This window comes from Nannobrachium achirus, assembly GCF_963921795.1.
Source record: "Nannobrachium achirus genome assembly, chromosome: 11".
NCBI lineage: Eukaryota > Metazoa > Chordata > Actinopteri > Myctophiformes > Myctophidae > Nannobrachium > Nannobrachium achirus.
The window spans coordinates 20,925,619-20,941,314 of NC_137820.1; the positions used below are offsets into that span (position 1 = coordinate 20,925,619).

General features: G+C 44.7%; 1 protein-coding gene across 2 annotated transcripts in view; it reads left to right on the forward strand.

Annotated features, from left to right (window-relative positions):
• Positions 1 to 15,696, forward strand: part of scaper (S-phase cyclin A-associated protein in the ER) — a 117,355-nt gene that overhangs the window by 27,095 nt on the left and 74,564 nt on the right. The window contains exons 9-19 of one of the 2 annotated variants that reach the window (XM_080736316.1): positions 248 to 625; positions 2,514 to 2,681; positions 3,142 to 3,208; positions 3,325 to 3,442; positions 4,416 to 4,527; positions 5,014 to 5,154; positions 6,291 to 6,446; positions 6,968 to 7,110; positions 8,376 to 8,457; positions 9,162 to 9,314; positions 13,238 to 13,345. In XM_080736316.1, the coding sequence (XP_080592442.1) occupies positions 248 to 625; positions 2,514 to 2,681; positions 3,142 to 3,208; positions 3,325 to 3,442; positions 4,416 to 4,527; positions 5,014 to 5,154; positions 6,291 to 6,446; positions 6,968 to 7,110; positions 8,376 to 8,457; positions 9,162 to 9,314; positions 13,238 to 13,345 (1,626 nt within the window). The remainder of the gene's footprint in view (positions 1 to 247; positions 626 to 2,513; positions 2,682 to 3,141; positions 3,209 to 3,324; positions 3,443 to 4,415; positions 4,528 to 5,013; positions 5,155 to 6,290; positions 6,447 to 6,967; positions 7,111 to 8,375; positions 8,458 to 9,161; positions 9,315 to 13,237; positions 13,346 to 15,696) is intronic. The other variant, XM_080736317.1, reaches the window with a different exon arrangement.

Consider the following 15,696-nt stretch of genomic DNA (forward strand, 5'->3'; position numbering starts at 1 on the left):
CGAAAGCATTGGTTGATTGTGGGTATTAAATGGGTATTTTCCACTCTTAGCTGCATCTTTCGATCCGAACTGAATGTTCAGGGCATGTCAGTGCCAGCCTCCCTGCATGGTGTGTGTTTTGTTTTTGTGAGTTTGTCTTTTGATTGTTTTCGATTCGGTCACTGCTTTCATGAAATGCCTGACAAATATGCATGTGTTTAATTGTGTTTGTGCGTGTGTTGTGTTGTGTGTGACTGTGTCGGTGCAGCCCCCAGCGGAGCGCGTGCAAGATGCGGGTCGGTGTGTCGACGCATCCCACGGCGACGTGCTCCCCCCTCCTCCTCCCAGTTCAGCTCCCACTCGTCCCCAGTCACCCCCCCCAGACCCCCCCACGTCCTCCTCCTCGGCCCCGGCCCCTCCTCCCATCATAGCCCTCGTCCCGCCTGTCACGGTCCACGCCTCGGCCCCCACCCCGCCCCCAGACCAAGCCCTGACGGACGGGCCCGGCACTGTGCTGGCCCACGGGGACAGTGAGACTGTGGGGGGCGCGTCGCACGGCACGGCAACATCTGTTCCAGGAGAGGCCGAGGCTCCCATGGCGGCGTTGAAACTGGAGAGTGTACTGGACCCCACAGAGCTTTCCACTGTGAGTGCTGAGAGATGGAGGAGCAGAGGGGAGGTGGGGAGGGGGGGAGGGGGCGGTCAGGGATCCCCGGGGAGGCCTTCGCCGCCTAAACAAAGTCAGTCTTAAGAAATCTCCAGACCAGACGTGCTGACATCGCTGCATAGCTCTGCCAGGCAGAGACCAGTTTACTGTGAACGGTGTAGTTGGCCACTTATGACATGTTGGTGGCCTTTGAACCCAAGTGATGTCTGTTAATTGTTTGTGTCTTTCTAATAATAGTCTACTCGGGCTTTTTTTTAATAGTCCATTCCATTGCACCTTACTTGTGGCAGGTGTGATCTTTATGGCAAGCTAGAAATGTGGTTAACTTAAAAAGGGTACATTTTAGACCTACAGTATATTTAATTTGCCTCTTGTAGTAGCTGTACCTACATACAATATTAGCTCTAGAGTCTGTCATTTGAAACGGCAAGCTTTGACAGCTGACCCTAGTGATAATATTCTCTGCGGATCCAAATACTACAGGTATGTAAGCGACAAAATATATAGGGCTAAAATAGTTTAACTTACCTTTTCAATGACCGTCACTAGTGTGGCTACTAGCCCATGATGAGTGACCCAAGTCCTCGTAAAGTAACAAAGCTAGCTATTTAAGCCATAGACATCAATTGGTTATTTTCCAAAGCTATTTCAAAGGAGCTATGATCAAACACTGTTCTGCAAGCCGAGTCACATTGAATGTTAGCGATAAGCCTTGTAATGTTTAGAGTTGCCTGCATGCAGACAGCTTGTAGGAGACCAATTTCCTCAGTGTTAAGAGAACCCTCTCCCTCATTCCTTCAGTAATGCTATGCAAAACACTGGATGGCTTGGAGAAGTCTGACTCACTTAAACTAATACAAGGCCCAATAAATGTCCTGATTAATAGTCTTCATATCAGTCCAAGGTTGGAGTAAACGTTTCTTTGGATGCAGTTATGTCACCCAAACAAAGGTCTCTCGGGGCATAAATATCCACTTCATATCAGACATTGTGTAGTAGGTAATTGGTGAAAATCTTTCATAACATGCCTCCTCCCACCATCTCTTCATCCTCACAACGAACATGCCCTGCATGAGTCTTGAATGCTTCCTCACTTGTAATTTGCTGTTTTGTGGTGATGGTGTGGTACAACCTGTGGTTGGGTTTGAATTGGTGTTCTCTTTGCCTTCTTGAATCACTTGTCTTTTTACAATGAATCGGTTAATTGCTGTGTTAATGGAAATGCCACAAACTGGAACGTTCTTATTAACACGGTTCCCACGGTCAAGAAATTCCTGGAAATATTTAGAAATTAGAACAATATTTTTCCAGTACTGGAAAAGTTTTGGAATTGATCAAGGGTCCTGGAAGGACAAAATAGCTATGCATTGTCTTTGGTTATTGATTTTGTTAATACCTCTGAAATGACAAATTAAACATTGGCCAAATTGTCAAATATTAGAGTCAGAAATTGTGAAAATAGCGTTGCGAGGCGTTGTGAGCATGTAGATATGCTATTTTCACAATAAAACCGCGTTATACAAAATTCCTCTACTCTTAGTGCTCGTCAGGGTGCCGCCGGGGTCCCCAGTTCAAATATGATTATTTCGGGGGTCACGGCCTGAAAAGGTTGAGAACCACTGCCATACACTCACTACCTGTCTTTGGGCATTGCGCATAGGAGTAAGCGACTCGTTATTGAGCTGAATTATAGTTATATAGTCCTGGAAATCGGGTTAAATATTCTGGAAACGTTTTGGAAAAGTTTTGGAAATTAATTGGTAAAAATGTGTGGGAACCCTGTATTAAATTAATTTAGTCTAATGAACCGACGAGTGATGGCATGTTAGATGCTGTGTGTGAGTTGGTGTTTGTGCCTTGTGTCCAGCCCCAGTCCATGGCAGAGGTCCTGGCTAAGAAAGAGGAGCTGGCGGACCGATTGGAGCGGGCCAACGAGGAGGCCATTGCCAGTGCCATAGCCGAGGAGGAGCAGCTAACCAGAGAGATCCAGGCTGAGAACAGCGAGCTGGAGACCGATAATGAAAGCGACTTCTCTGTAAGACAGCTCATGCATCTCATATGTAGGGATCTCCATCGCGAAATTATCCTCCGTCATGCACGGTCTGGGATCGATTCACCTTTTATTTGCCGAGCTCGAGCTGCATATTCGGTACCACTTAAACCTTCTATATTGGTAAAACGGACCTGTAAATAACGTACTTGATACAGTCTTTTTTTCCCACTCTCTACCAAATCTCTTTGCCAAAAAATAGCTTGTAAATCTGCTATTTTTTTGGCAATTGTTCCACCCCAGGATAATGGATGTTGGGCATATTTTGATTATCGCGATAATATCGTAATTTGCAATTTCTTTGGTCACAATAATCGTGATATGAAATGTTCATATCGTCCCGTACTCATATGTACTTTATCATAACCTTTGGTATGGTAAACAGATTTTCCATTTTGAGTCAAGCCGGCAGCATAATGAACGGAACACTACTCTTCATTTACAGGCCAGCATTGGCAGTGGAGGCTGTGGGCTGAATATTGACTGGAGCGATATGCTGGCTGATTATGAAGGTACTGTAATACTTTAGATGTCATTAACCACTGGGGTTTCTCTCTCGGTAATGCCATTGATGTCATTTTAGTGAGACGCCTGCTCACAGCGTCTCTTGTCCGTTTGTTCGATGCAGCTCGTGAGGTGTTGCGTCAGAGCACGTCGTGGGGCGACATCGTGGAGGAGGAGCCCTCCCGCCCCCCCGGACACGGGATCCACATGCACGAGAAATTATCCTCGCCGTCACGCAAAAGGTAAGTGAGCTTGGCGCTCTTGTGTGTCATTTTTCAGGAACCATTTACTCAGTTTACACCCTGCTGACATTAAGTGAGCACCCAGCACAACCAGCTGTTCTACTTGACCAGTTAGGCATTAAGTCAGCTCAAGGGCACATTGATGGTAGTGGGGTTTTTTAAGCGAGGGAGAAGGTTACTCACCCCTCAGTTTCACAGCCTGTATTCTACCACGGATTAACCCATTTAGAACGGGTACACATTAATGTGTATCATTATTTTATGCTTTAACTATTGAAAAATAGCAGATATACAAGTTCACAGCGCGGCACCGAGTGCCGCGCTGCGAGCTTGTAGATCTGCTATTTTAGAAAAATCGTGAAAATTTGAATTTTGACCCGATTCTATAAGTGTCTTTTGAGTCCTTCTAAGGTTTTTGAAAAACCTATGTTTCTACGTCAGCAATCTGGCCAGCCATCATCAAAGAAATGGTCCTTTTCACTTAAATGGAGCTCAGTTAGTCTGTTCTTGAGAGACTACTATGTCAGTGGTTCTCAAACCTTTTCATGTGAAGGACGCCCAAACTGATATTTATTTGTCCACGGAACCCCATCTCAAAATATCTAGTTCCAGGGACCACCCCCAGAAGCAAAATGTGAGTTACAAACGTTCGCTTTGAAAATACATATATTCAAAGATTTGCACATATTTTCAAAACTTTTTCAAAAATAGCAGATCTACAAGCTCGCAGCTTGTAGATCTGCTTGTATATCTGCTATTTTTCACTGGTTAAAGCATTCAATAATTCTAGACCTAAATGGGTTAAAACTGGCCGCCTTACAAAAGCCCCTACTGTTCGTTGCTTTTAGGCTTGTGTTGCCACCTGCAGCATCCTGTGTCAAAGAGTCCACACTGTGGCTCATTGTGTGCCGGGCGACGGCGATGAGGAAGCAGAAGCAGATGTAACGGTTTGTTTTCCGTGTCTCGTTGGCAGGACCATCGCCGAGTCCAAGAAGAAACACGAAGAGAAGCAACTGAAGGCTCAGCAGCTGAGGGACAAGCTTAGGGAGGAGAAGACGCACAAACTGCAGAAGCTCCTGGAGAGGGTGAGTTGGAGGGAAAGCACCCTGGAAGAAAAGCCAATGCCGGCCTTATGAGCCCAGCCTGGCTCACGAGGAGAGGTTCTGTCAGCGCACTGCCAGATAGAATCACTAAATATCGTAGCCCCCCGCCCCCGCTCTCGTTCAGGCCAGCTGGCCACAGACACCAGTGTGAGAGCCCCCAGGCCAAAGTCAACAGTCTTTCATGAAGTTTGTTTTTGTTCTCCGGGACCCTGGTTGAGATGAGTGAGTCTGAGAATAAATCAGGATTAACCACATAAATACATGAAGTGCTGTGTACTCTTATTAATCCCCATGTGGACGCGCTGGAGAGGATAACAACAGACTGGATCGAGAACCGTGGTCGTTCTCTCCTCGCAGTATTGTACCTTGAGTTTAAACGAGCTGATCTAGTGCTTTTATTTCTTTTTTCTCTAGTCTAAACCCTTCGTCTTCCTTGTCTTTTTTTCGGTGTGTGTGTTTGGTTTGCAGGAGAAGGAGGTGCGGAAATGGAAGGAGGAGTTGCTGGATCAGCGTCGGAAGATGATGGAGGAGAAGCTGTTGCACGCGGAGTTCAAGCGGGAGCTGCAGCTCCAGGCCATCGTGAAGAAAGCCCAAGAGGAGGATGCTAAGGTACAGTAGAGGCAGGGCTTCCCCTAGCCTAGAGCACAGTGCTTTCTCCTGGACCGCATCGCCTTCTGAGCTTGTAGATGAGCGTCACTGTCGTACGACAAGTATAAATTAAGCATGAGGAATTTGATTAGAGTTGGAGATGTTTAACTTAGCACAGAACGCTAACAAGCAGGCTGCAGTGCACGCACATGCTGCTCATGATTAAATGCATTATGTAGCGCAATAGTGTGGATATGTGTGTGGCTGGCTACCAACAGGGAGGGAAACATCGGACGAGGAGTGGTTCCGGAGTCGGTAATTAAAAAGTACACACGGAGGCCACAACTCAACTGAAGATTCAGAATTGTCCTACTATGCCTTATAGTTTTGGGGAATTGAGAAGAGGGGAGTTTGTGACGTACAAAGACTTTCATACATAAACCAATAAAAACCCTACGGGAGAAAAAAAAAGAAAACTGTAAAAAAAACATAAAGGTACCTGCAACTGAACTTTAACATATCCAGCACCTTGCTCTGGCTATGGTGGATCAACGACAGGGCTGTCCGTAGCCAGCAGGTGAGCGGACATGTTGGGTTGTTGGCGCAGTGGGGAGGGTGGCGTTTTACACACACACACACACACACACACACACACACACACACACACACACACACACACACACACACACACACACACACATTTCAGGTCGGTGTAACTCCTATCTTTGTTATCCAGCAGGGCCGATAGGGATAACACTTGACTGTGTGTCTGTCTTTTTTTCCATGTATATTTTATACTTTTTGATATTTTCAAAAAGATTTATTTTGGGTCTTTTATGCCTTTTATTGATAGGACAGTAGACTGACAGGAAATGGGGAGAGAGACGGGGACTGACACGCAGCAAAGGTAGTTGGGATCGGGAATCGAACCAGCGACACGCTGTCAGGCCACACTGAGCCTATGTGGTATGCGGACCGGTAGGCCAGCAGGGCGCCCCCTACGTTTTGATATTTTAAAATGGTAGTCAGTGGGACTCTGATCAGGCGGTAACCTTTCCCAATACATCATAGATAAAGTCATGGTTAGGCAGATTCTTAACATACCTTATAGCCTTATTTATTATTGCTGCTATCTGCTATCTCCCCTGTCTGTGCAGGTGAATGAAATAGCGTTCATCAACACCCTGGAAGCGCAGAACAAGAGGCACGATGTCCTGGCCAAGCTCAACGAGTACGAGCAGCGTCTCAACGAGCTGCAGGAGGAGAGACAGAGGAGACAGGAGGAGAAGCAAGCCAGAGACGGGGCCGTACAGGTACCCTCACCTGGGCCTCCTCTACACTGCACCTTAACCATTATTTTATGCTTTAACTATTGAAAAATAGCAGATATACAAGCTCACAGCGCGGCACAGAGTGCCGCGCTGTGAACTTGTAGATCTGCTATTTTTGAAAATGTCTTTGTATATTCTGACCAGATTCTATAAATGTCTGTTAAATCCTTCTTCTGAATCAGTGGTTCATCAAACCTTTTCTTGTCAAGGACCCCCAAAATGACATGTTTGACTGCAGACCCCCATTTCAAAATGTGTTGTTCCAGGTACCCCCCCAGAAGAAGTGATTTCAAAGTTTGCTTTGAAAAATGTATATTCAAAGATTTTTCAAAAATGACAAGATTTTTCAAAAATTGCAGATCTGCAATCTCGCAGCGTGGCACCAGGTGCAGCGCTGTGAGCTTGTAGATCTGCTATTTGTCAATAGTTGAAGCATACACAGGTACATGTAGCTCTTTTCTTTGCACTAAGCACATTTCCCTTCTCTCCTCTACTCCCTGCAGGAGCGCAAGCGGGCTCTGGAGGCGGAGAGGCAGGCCAGGGTGGAGGAGCTGTTGACCAAGAGGAAGGAGCAGGAGGCCCGCATTGAACAGCAGAAGCAGGAGAAAGAGCGGGCCAGGGAAGACGCGGCGAGGGAGCGGGCCAGGTTTGTTCTGGGGAATCAGAATAGCTTTTTGTTAAAATAATATGGCGTGGTTGTTAGTGTTTATCAGTAGTGCATGTTAAACACCAACCGTGCCAACAGTTGACAAGAGCAAGAAGATGTTTATTTCTTTCAAGGCATGGTTGAAGGTCCAGCCGTCTAAAACAGGGTTAAAGGAGTATTTCACCCCCAAAATGACTTTTTTTCTATTGATTAGTCACGCCATGGAGACTTGAGTTCAATAATATTTTTAGTTTTTCGTCGCATTCCTAAGACAAAAATGTGATAGCAATAAATTTACCCCCATTCATTCCGGATGGGGACCCGTTTCGAAACGGGTCCCCATCCGGAATCAACGGGGGTAAATTTACTCGAATCAAATTTTTGTCTTAGGAATGTGACAAAAAACAAAAAATATTATTGAACTCTACTCTCCATGGCATGAGTAATCAATAGAAAAAAGTCATTTTGGGGGTGAACTACTCCTTTAAGGCCTGTCCATTGTCTCTCCAAAAACCAAACTTTTCGACTTCTGAAAAGCAGAACTCTGCACGTAGGAAAGTCGTAACTCTCCGAAGAAAAGTTCGGTTTTGGAGAGACTATGGATAGGCATTAAGTCTGTATTTCTGTCTGTATGTAAGTACAGTATGTCTGTTGCCTCAAAAGAAGACTAAATACATCACAAAACAGAATCAGCTCCAGCCATGAAAGCATGTAATTGTCTGAAGAGCATGAAAGGTGGGCCGTAGTTGAAAATCTATGCATGTAAAAAGAAAAAAAAACTATTAATCTCACCAACAACTGAAGCACTTCTGTTCTTATTGATTGAAAATGTATTTAATTATTTATGTAGATTTCTATTTCCAGTTGACCAGATGGCCAATGCATTAGACCGTCACAACACATACACGCACACAAGCAGCAAGCCTATATGGTGCATGTTTGCCACTGTCCACTGTATTGCAGTTTTTTCAGCTTCCTTCACCATCTTCACACATAGTATATTAACTTATTATTGGTAGCTAAAGACTGAACAAGGAGTCCAGGCTGTTATATTAAACTATATGGCAAAAAGAACATTAAAACTTGAAAACAAAAAGGGAAAGAGGGTCACCTTTATGCATCTGCACATGACTTTTGTAAGAATCCCAACTTTATGTGAATGCAACGCTTGTCTCGCCAAACAGCTGAGAGACACAGACCAGGCGTTGCATGGAGTTCGTACAGTGAGCTTATGTTCACAGAGTTCTCCTCTGTGCTTTCCTCAGAGATCGGGAGGAACGCCTGGCCGCTCTGAGCGCCGCTCAACAGGAGGCTATGGAGGAGCTGCAGAAAAAGATCCAAATGAAGGCATGTGAACGCTGCGCCCACTAACGCCGCTTAAAACCCATTTAGAACGGGTACACTATATTGTGTATCATTATTTTATGCTTTAACTATTGAAAAATAGCAGATATACAAGCTCACAGCGCGGCACCGAGTGCCGCGCTGCGAGCTTGTAGAAATGCTATTTTTGAAAAATCGTGAAAATTAGAATTTTGACCCGATTCTATAAGTGTCTTTTGAATCTTTCTAAGACTTTTTGAAAAACCTATGTTTCTGTGTCAGCAATCTGGCCAGCCATCGTCAAAGAAAAGGTCCTTTTCACTTAAATGGAGTTCAGTTAGTCTGTTCTTGAGAGACTACTATCTCAGTGATTCTCAAGCCTTTTCATGTGAAGGACCCCCAAAATGATATGTATTTGGCCACGGAGCCGCATCTCAAAATATTTAGTCCCAGGGACCCCCCAGAAGCAAAATTTGAGTTACAAACGTTCGCTTTGAAAATACATATATTCAAAGATTTGCACACATTTTCAAGAATTTTTCAAAAATAGCAGATCTACAAGCTCGCGGCGCGGCACTCGGTGCCGCGCTGTGAGCTTGTATATCTGCTATTTTTCACTGGTTAAAGCATTCAATAATTCTAGGCCCTAAATGGGTTTTAAATATGCATGCCAGCACGTTTGCCCGTTTCCCCCTGTGACCGTCCTGTCTGGCTCCTTCCCCTTCCAGCATGACGAAAGCAGCCGTCGACACATGGAGCAGATGGAGCAGAGGAAAGAGAAGGCCGCTGAGCTCAGCAGCGGCAGACATGCCAACACCGACTACGCCCCCAAGCTGACGCCGTACGAGCGCAAGAAGCACTGCTCGCTGTGTAACGTGGTGGTACGTACAGGGGCGTCACAAGGGGGAGGGGGGGGGCAAGGAGGTGGAGGGGGCCTTAATTATTTTATACTTTAGCTATTGGAAAAATAGCAGATATACACGCTCACGGCGCGGCTGTTTTTGAAAAGTCGTGAAAATGTGTGCAAATCATGTGTATTTTTTTAAGCGAATATTTGTAACTCAAATTTTGCTTCTGGGGGGTCTCTGAAACTCAATATTTTAAGATGGGGGTCCGTGGCCAAATACATATCATTTTGGGGGTCCTTCACATGAAAGAGTTTGTGCACCACTGACATAGAAACATAGGTTTTTCAAAAAACGTTAGAAGGATTTTCACGATTTTTCAAAAATAGCAGATTTACAAGCTTGTATATCTACTATTTTTCGATAGTTAAAGCACAAAGTAATGCGTAATAATGCATTCCCAGTCTAAATGGGTTAAACCCCCTCCACCTATGAAGAACATTCATGGGGGGCCTGCAGTGAATCTTTGTACCCAGGGCCCAGGTTTCCCAAAGTGGGTGCCGTGATGCCAGTCCAGGGGTGCCTCAGAATAATCTGATTATATTTGGAATTCATCAATATCAGTAAAGCAGCCTCAGTAAGTTTAACCACTTACAGTAGACCCTCTATCAGGCATTGACACTAAGGCTTGCCCACCTGCCCCCGGCAGGTAAATACAATTTGCGGACAGCAGGTGAAGTTTGCTTTTGACATTTCAGAGGGGACGCAACCGTCTATAAAAACGAGATATCTGTCTAAACACCTGGACGTCACCAGCGCGCTCTGTCTTCTGGTCTGTGCAATGTAAAATAAGAGCACTGTTTACCTATAATGTGCTGTTTTTACTGTTGCTACACTTAAAAATATAAATTAACAAGTGTGAAACCATAGACACATTCAATCATAGCTACTGTTTGTAGGTATTTGGATTTGGAGGTATTAAGTAATTTTTTATCGCATAGCCCTAGAAAGTAAAGAAATACGTGTTAAATTGAGCGGGAATTAAAATCTTACCTATCATTTTATAATGGACGATTTACTTTTCGGGCAAGTGGGCATGACCTTTGGGCAAGTAGAACATGACCTGTAGATCTTGGTGCCTCAGAGATCTTGGTGTCAACTGTCAACCCCTGCTCTATGCTTTGTAAAACAGACCTGATTTGCACTGTACTTCATGAGTTATTTTTCCATCTACCCCAACTCTCATCAAAAAAAAAAAAAAAAAAAACTTCCCCCCAGAATAGGGATGCTGTGGTTCAATAGTTAAACATCAAGTAGACTATAAAGTTATTTTGAGTCGTTCTGATGGAAATAGATATTTCACGGTTACATACTGCATCTTAGAGAGAAAGATTTGCCTATTTATGTAGCGTAATATGATACAAGATATAAGAAAAAAATTAACAGTCTAATTCAGGGGTGCCGTGGATGAAAAGCTTATTTACAGGGGTGACCTGAATAAAAAATGTTTGAAAACCCCTGGTACAGGCTAGGCTAAGACACCGCTGCTCAGTTTCAATGAGTTGCAAACCATCTGTTTGCCTTCCGTTGACCTTGATAAAAAAGGTTTTATCGTCAGGTTCATCACAGTAGTGATTCCACTCTATAATAAATGCACCGTTTATACCCAGCATTTAGGTTTTCATACAGCATGGAAAACACCTTGGCATGTTGCATGGCCTTCTAATTGGCTTATTCCATTATCAAGTCGATGTTCACCTTTTACTTAATTATCTCACTTCCAAGTGTAATTTGTGGGTCTCGCTGGTTTGCGTAGACGTGAGGGAAGAAGATACATAGAGACACCGGCGGCTTGCAGCAAAGTGTCCGTGGGCACCGCTTTATTGGCAGGCTCCGTGCATACAAAAATGCTGACTGGAAGGTGATTCAGAGGATTTTTGGGAAGAGAGCGCATTTAAACGAGGATTTAACTGCATTGATTAAACATGAACTCCAGGATAAATCTCTGAGATTTACGTCTGGCCTTGATGATGCTCCCTTTTTTTCTCTCTCTCTCTTCTCTCTCCTCTCTCTCCCTCTCTCTCTCTCTCTCTTCTCTCTCCTCTCCCTCTCTCATCTCTCTCTCTTTCTCTCTCTCTAGTGACAGGCAACAAATCCACAGGCAAACACATTTATCTGTGATGAGCCGACGGTCATGGCTGCAAGGGTGACTGAGGCCCGATTTATACTTGGTTGCGTGCCGGTGTCGTGCACCGAAAATGGCAGACCTACAAAGCTCGCTACGCGTCGCAGAGCGAGGTGTTGTGAGCTTGTAGATCTGCTATTTCCGCCACGAGCGAATAAGTATAGCTCAGGCTCGAGACTCCTTGAGGCTCACAAGCGGCATCAGATAAAGAGGAGGATGTAGGGGGTGATAGTGGGAATCTTGTTAAAATGTCAGATGACCTTGGCCAGCGTCTGACACCAGAGATCATGGATGGGTCAGCAGCAGCAAGCACTCTATTTAATGACATTAAACACAGGCCATCTGACAGTGGGCTTTGTTCCAGCACTGAGGGAACAACACTGTTGCCTGATCCACACCTGCCTCCACTTGTGGCCATTCCCAAACTCCCCTTTCCACCCCATGGTATTTGTCTATGGGGCGTTTTTGAGCGGTGGTCACACCGTCTCCATAGCGTGGCCGTGTGTGTATCCGTGTGTGTGTGTCTGTCTGTCTGTATGTAGCCTGTGGTGTATGTAGCCTGGCTGCTATAGCTTTTCTGACCACACATGTTAAGGGAGGGGCGCTGTTGTTCAGGCCAGCTAGGCACACTCACACTCACATTCACACACACAAATACACACACACACGCACGCACGCACACACACACACACACACACACACACACTCAGCCTCCACCGCTCAGTTCACACAAGTGTGATTTTTTCACACAGGTTGGTCACATCATTGGTCGCGACCACCCGAGAATCTCGGGGAAGTCTTTCTCTGCCAGTCTTCTCTTACCTTTTAATGTGGGCGCGAGAGTGTCCATCGTGCACGATCGGACACGGACCATGCATCGTGCGTGTGTACGTCGTTCACAGCTTGAAAAAAAAAAACTAGAAACGTGAAAAAACGTTGCTCCGTTCTGTACTTGCGTCCCATTATGTTTAAACAGAGTGTACACGATCCCAGGGCTGGGAAGGACGATATCTGCTTCCGGTTCCGGTTACATATTGAAATTGGTCCGTGAAGAAGAGAGAGACATAGACATAGGGTTTCTTTGGCAGGGAATGTGTTAATCTGACTCTTAAGTCGGCATTCGGCAGTAAAGTGTAATAATTCAGGGCCAGTGAGGTACCCTGTATATTTCCATTTACAAGTAGTAGCCCGGGCGTTTAATACGCAAAATCGATTTGGACCCCAGGCGTTTAAAAAACCAGGCGGCTATTTTCAACTTTTATTTGAATGGCGTCTGACATGCAAAATGGGTACCCATCTATTAGGTACCCATCTACTATTTGGAAATATATTGTATCTCAGTTGGAAATGACATGTAGAGGGTAGGATAGGCATAACAGAAATATTTACCATTTTGGGCAATTTCTTTCTTCTTGAGTCGATTCACCAACTTCTAGTTGCTCGAGTAGTGATGAAAAAAAAAATAACTCAACTAAGAACTAACTAGCAACTAATATCGTTGCCGTGGATGAAATATTTCCCCTGTCCCAACAACTTTTGACACCAAGGATAAATAAATCTTTCATTTCCAAGCACTAACAGTCCTCCAGTGTAATTGTCAGCTACTCTGTGACCTAGCGCAAAGGGCAGGGGATGGGGGGGTCAGGTTGTGTCCCTGTAGCATATTGTTTCTCCAGCCTCCCGGGGGAGACTCCGCTGACCACTGACCCCTTCCTGCCCATGTCTTCATTGTGTCCTCAGCAGTGACCCCTGACTGCTGTGTTTGCGTTCGCAGATCACCTCGGAGGTGCACCTGTTCAGCCACACCAAGGGCAAGAGGCACCAACAGGCCGTCCGCGACAGTAGCAGCATCCAGGGACGGGAGCTCTCCGATGAGGAAGTGGTATGTAAAACCCCCCACCACCCCCAACACACACACACACACACACACACAGCATCCATTTACCCCGCAAAAGTATACCACGCTGACGTGCGTCTGAAGAGACAGGGAGAGATGGTGATCGTCTTTTATGACGGGGGTCATTATTATTGTTTATGTGTCCCCTCATATATTGCGATGGCTCTCTCCCTTGCTTTGTGAGATTATAAATGAGCCCTGAAATGTACACAGTTAGGGTTCAGCGCTTTGCGGTGGAGGGGGTGACATCACCCCTCTTGTCTCTGGGCTGTTTTGTCTCCAAGTGCTTTTCCATGGGAAGGCAGCTCGTTAAAGCAAGGTAACCTCTCGGGCTGCAATATGAGATTGGCTTTTCAGCGTGGCTCTTTGTGAGGCTGACAACTGTTGGTGCTATATGCGCCACCTTTGGCCCTTTGCACCTCCTTCATTCACAGCTTTTTTTTTTCAGCTGGGAATAATTGATACCCTCTCCTTTGCCTCCTCTAAATCATTTCCTTTCCCAAATGCGGGTCATTTTTTTCCCTCCCGCCTGTTTGACATATGATAAACATGGCAGTGGGAAGAAGCAATTCACCAATACGGAGCTATAAACAGTTCACATGCACGTACTTGCAGCAAATACCCTTGCACTGTATTCCTCTCAGTTATAGTTGATGGATGGCCAAAGACATTTTTCTTGTTTTGTTTCTCGGCTCGTCCTGTACATTCTAATTCTAACCAATGAAGATATGGTTCTTGTCTAATCATGCATCCAATTCACTCTAAATGTTTAATTTCACATAGAGACGATTGCATACACATTCTATTTCAACCACCTCAACCCGACATCCATATTTTAGACTTAGCATTAAAGGCTGAATCTTTCAAAGATTGTCAAAACATTTCGAATAATTTCAAAAACTCACAACGCTTTGGGATGTGACACGTGTGCGTTCTAGATTGGCTATTTCTGCTTAGTTTGAGTTCATTTTCTCATGCTCATTTTAGTTGCGACCGAGGTCGCAGTTACTATCAAAACCTCCACCGGCTGTCAGTCAGTCAGTCAGTCACGTTACACGTCACACTTTTCCCCTACTCATATCTCCGCCACCGTTGCCCCGATCCATGCCAAACTTTGCGCACACACTCCTTGGCTGCCACACCCTCATTTCTCACATGGCCCTCTTCTAGCTCCTCTTCTGGACGATTCTTGCTAAGTTTTGGACACTGCTCCTACAGAATTTGTCCTTAAAATCACGCAAAGCGGTACACAGGATCTCTAAAGTCATGTCATCAGCATGGATCTGTCCCATTTCCCATATTCCCTCCTGATTGGCTACAATTGCCTTCTAAAGTTTGTGTATGCAACCTGACGGTCGCTTATCTCCCGATTAGGGAGTCTTACTGGTGTTAAACATTTAATTCACGCAACTCAGAATAAACTTTATTGTCACATCACATGATTACAGGTGTAAAAGAGTTAGTGAAATAGTTTTGTGTACAAGCTCCCAACAATTGCAGTTTCAAGGACGAGCTTGAATAGGGAAAGAAAGAATAGAGAAGAAAAGAACCAGGCAAATAATAGGAAGCTACAGGGTCGAATCAAATATCCAATTCAGAAGGCAGAAATGCTTCTTATGCAGACAGGAATAGGAAGCATAATACAGTATATAATATAGCAGCAGGTATAAAATCACTGTTTCATGAGCATGGTTGAATTGGCATGATGGAGGAAAAAAGCGATATAAAGCAGAAGATATTTAACCCATTTAGAACAGGTACACATTATAGTGTATCATTATTTTATGCTTTAACTATTGAAAAATAGCAGATATACAATCTCAGCGAGTGCCGCGCTGCGAGCTTGTAGATCTGCTATTTTTGAAAAATTGTGAAAATTAGAATTTTGACCGGATTCTATAAGTGTCTTTTGAATCCTTCTAAGGTTTTTTGAAAAACCTGTGTTTCTATGTCAGCAATCTGGCCAGCCGTCGTCAAAGAAAAGGTCCTTTTCACTTAACTGGAGCTCAGTTATTCTGTTCTTGAGAGACTACTGTGTCAGTGGTGCTCAAACCTTTTCATGTGAAGGACCCCCAAACTGATATTTATGATTTCAACTGTACGTGTATACATACTGTTACATTAACTGATAGTGTTAGTGCAGTAGCAGAGATTGCAGACGTATAGTCATGTATACATAACTGCCAACTATATTCCAGACTGCTGCCCCATAACTCTCACTGTAATGAAAGATTTTTAATTAAAATGAAGACGGTTGGCTGAACGGAGGCAGGGGTCACTCCATAGCTTCTCAGAGGAAGCGTGGCTCCCAGATGCCCCGCACCTTCATATTTAGT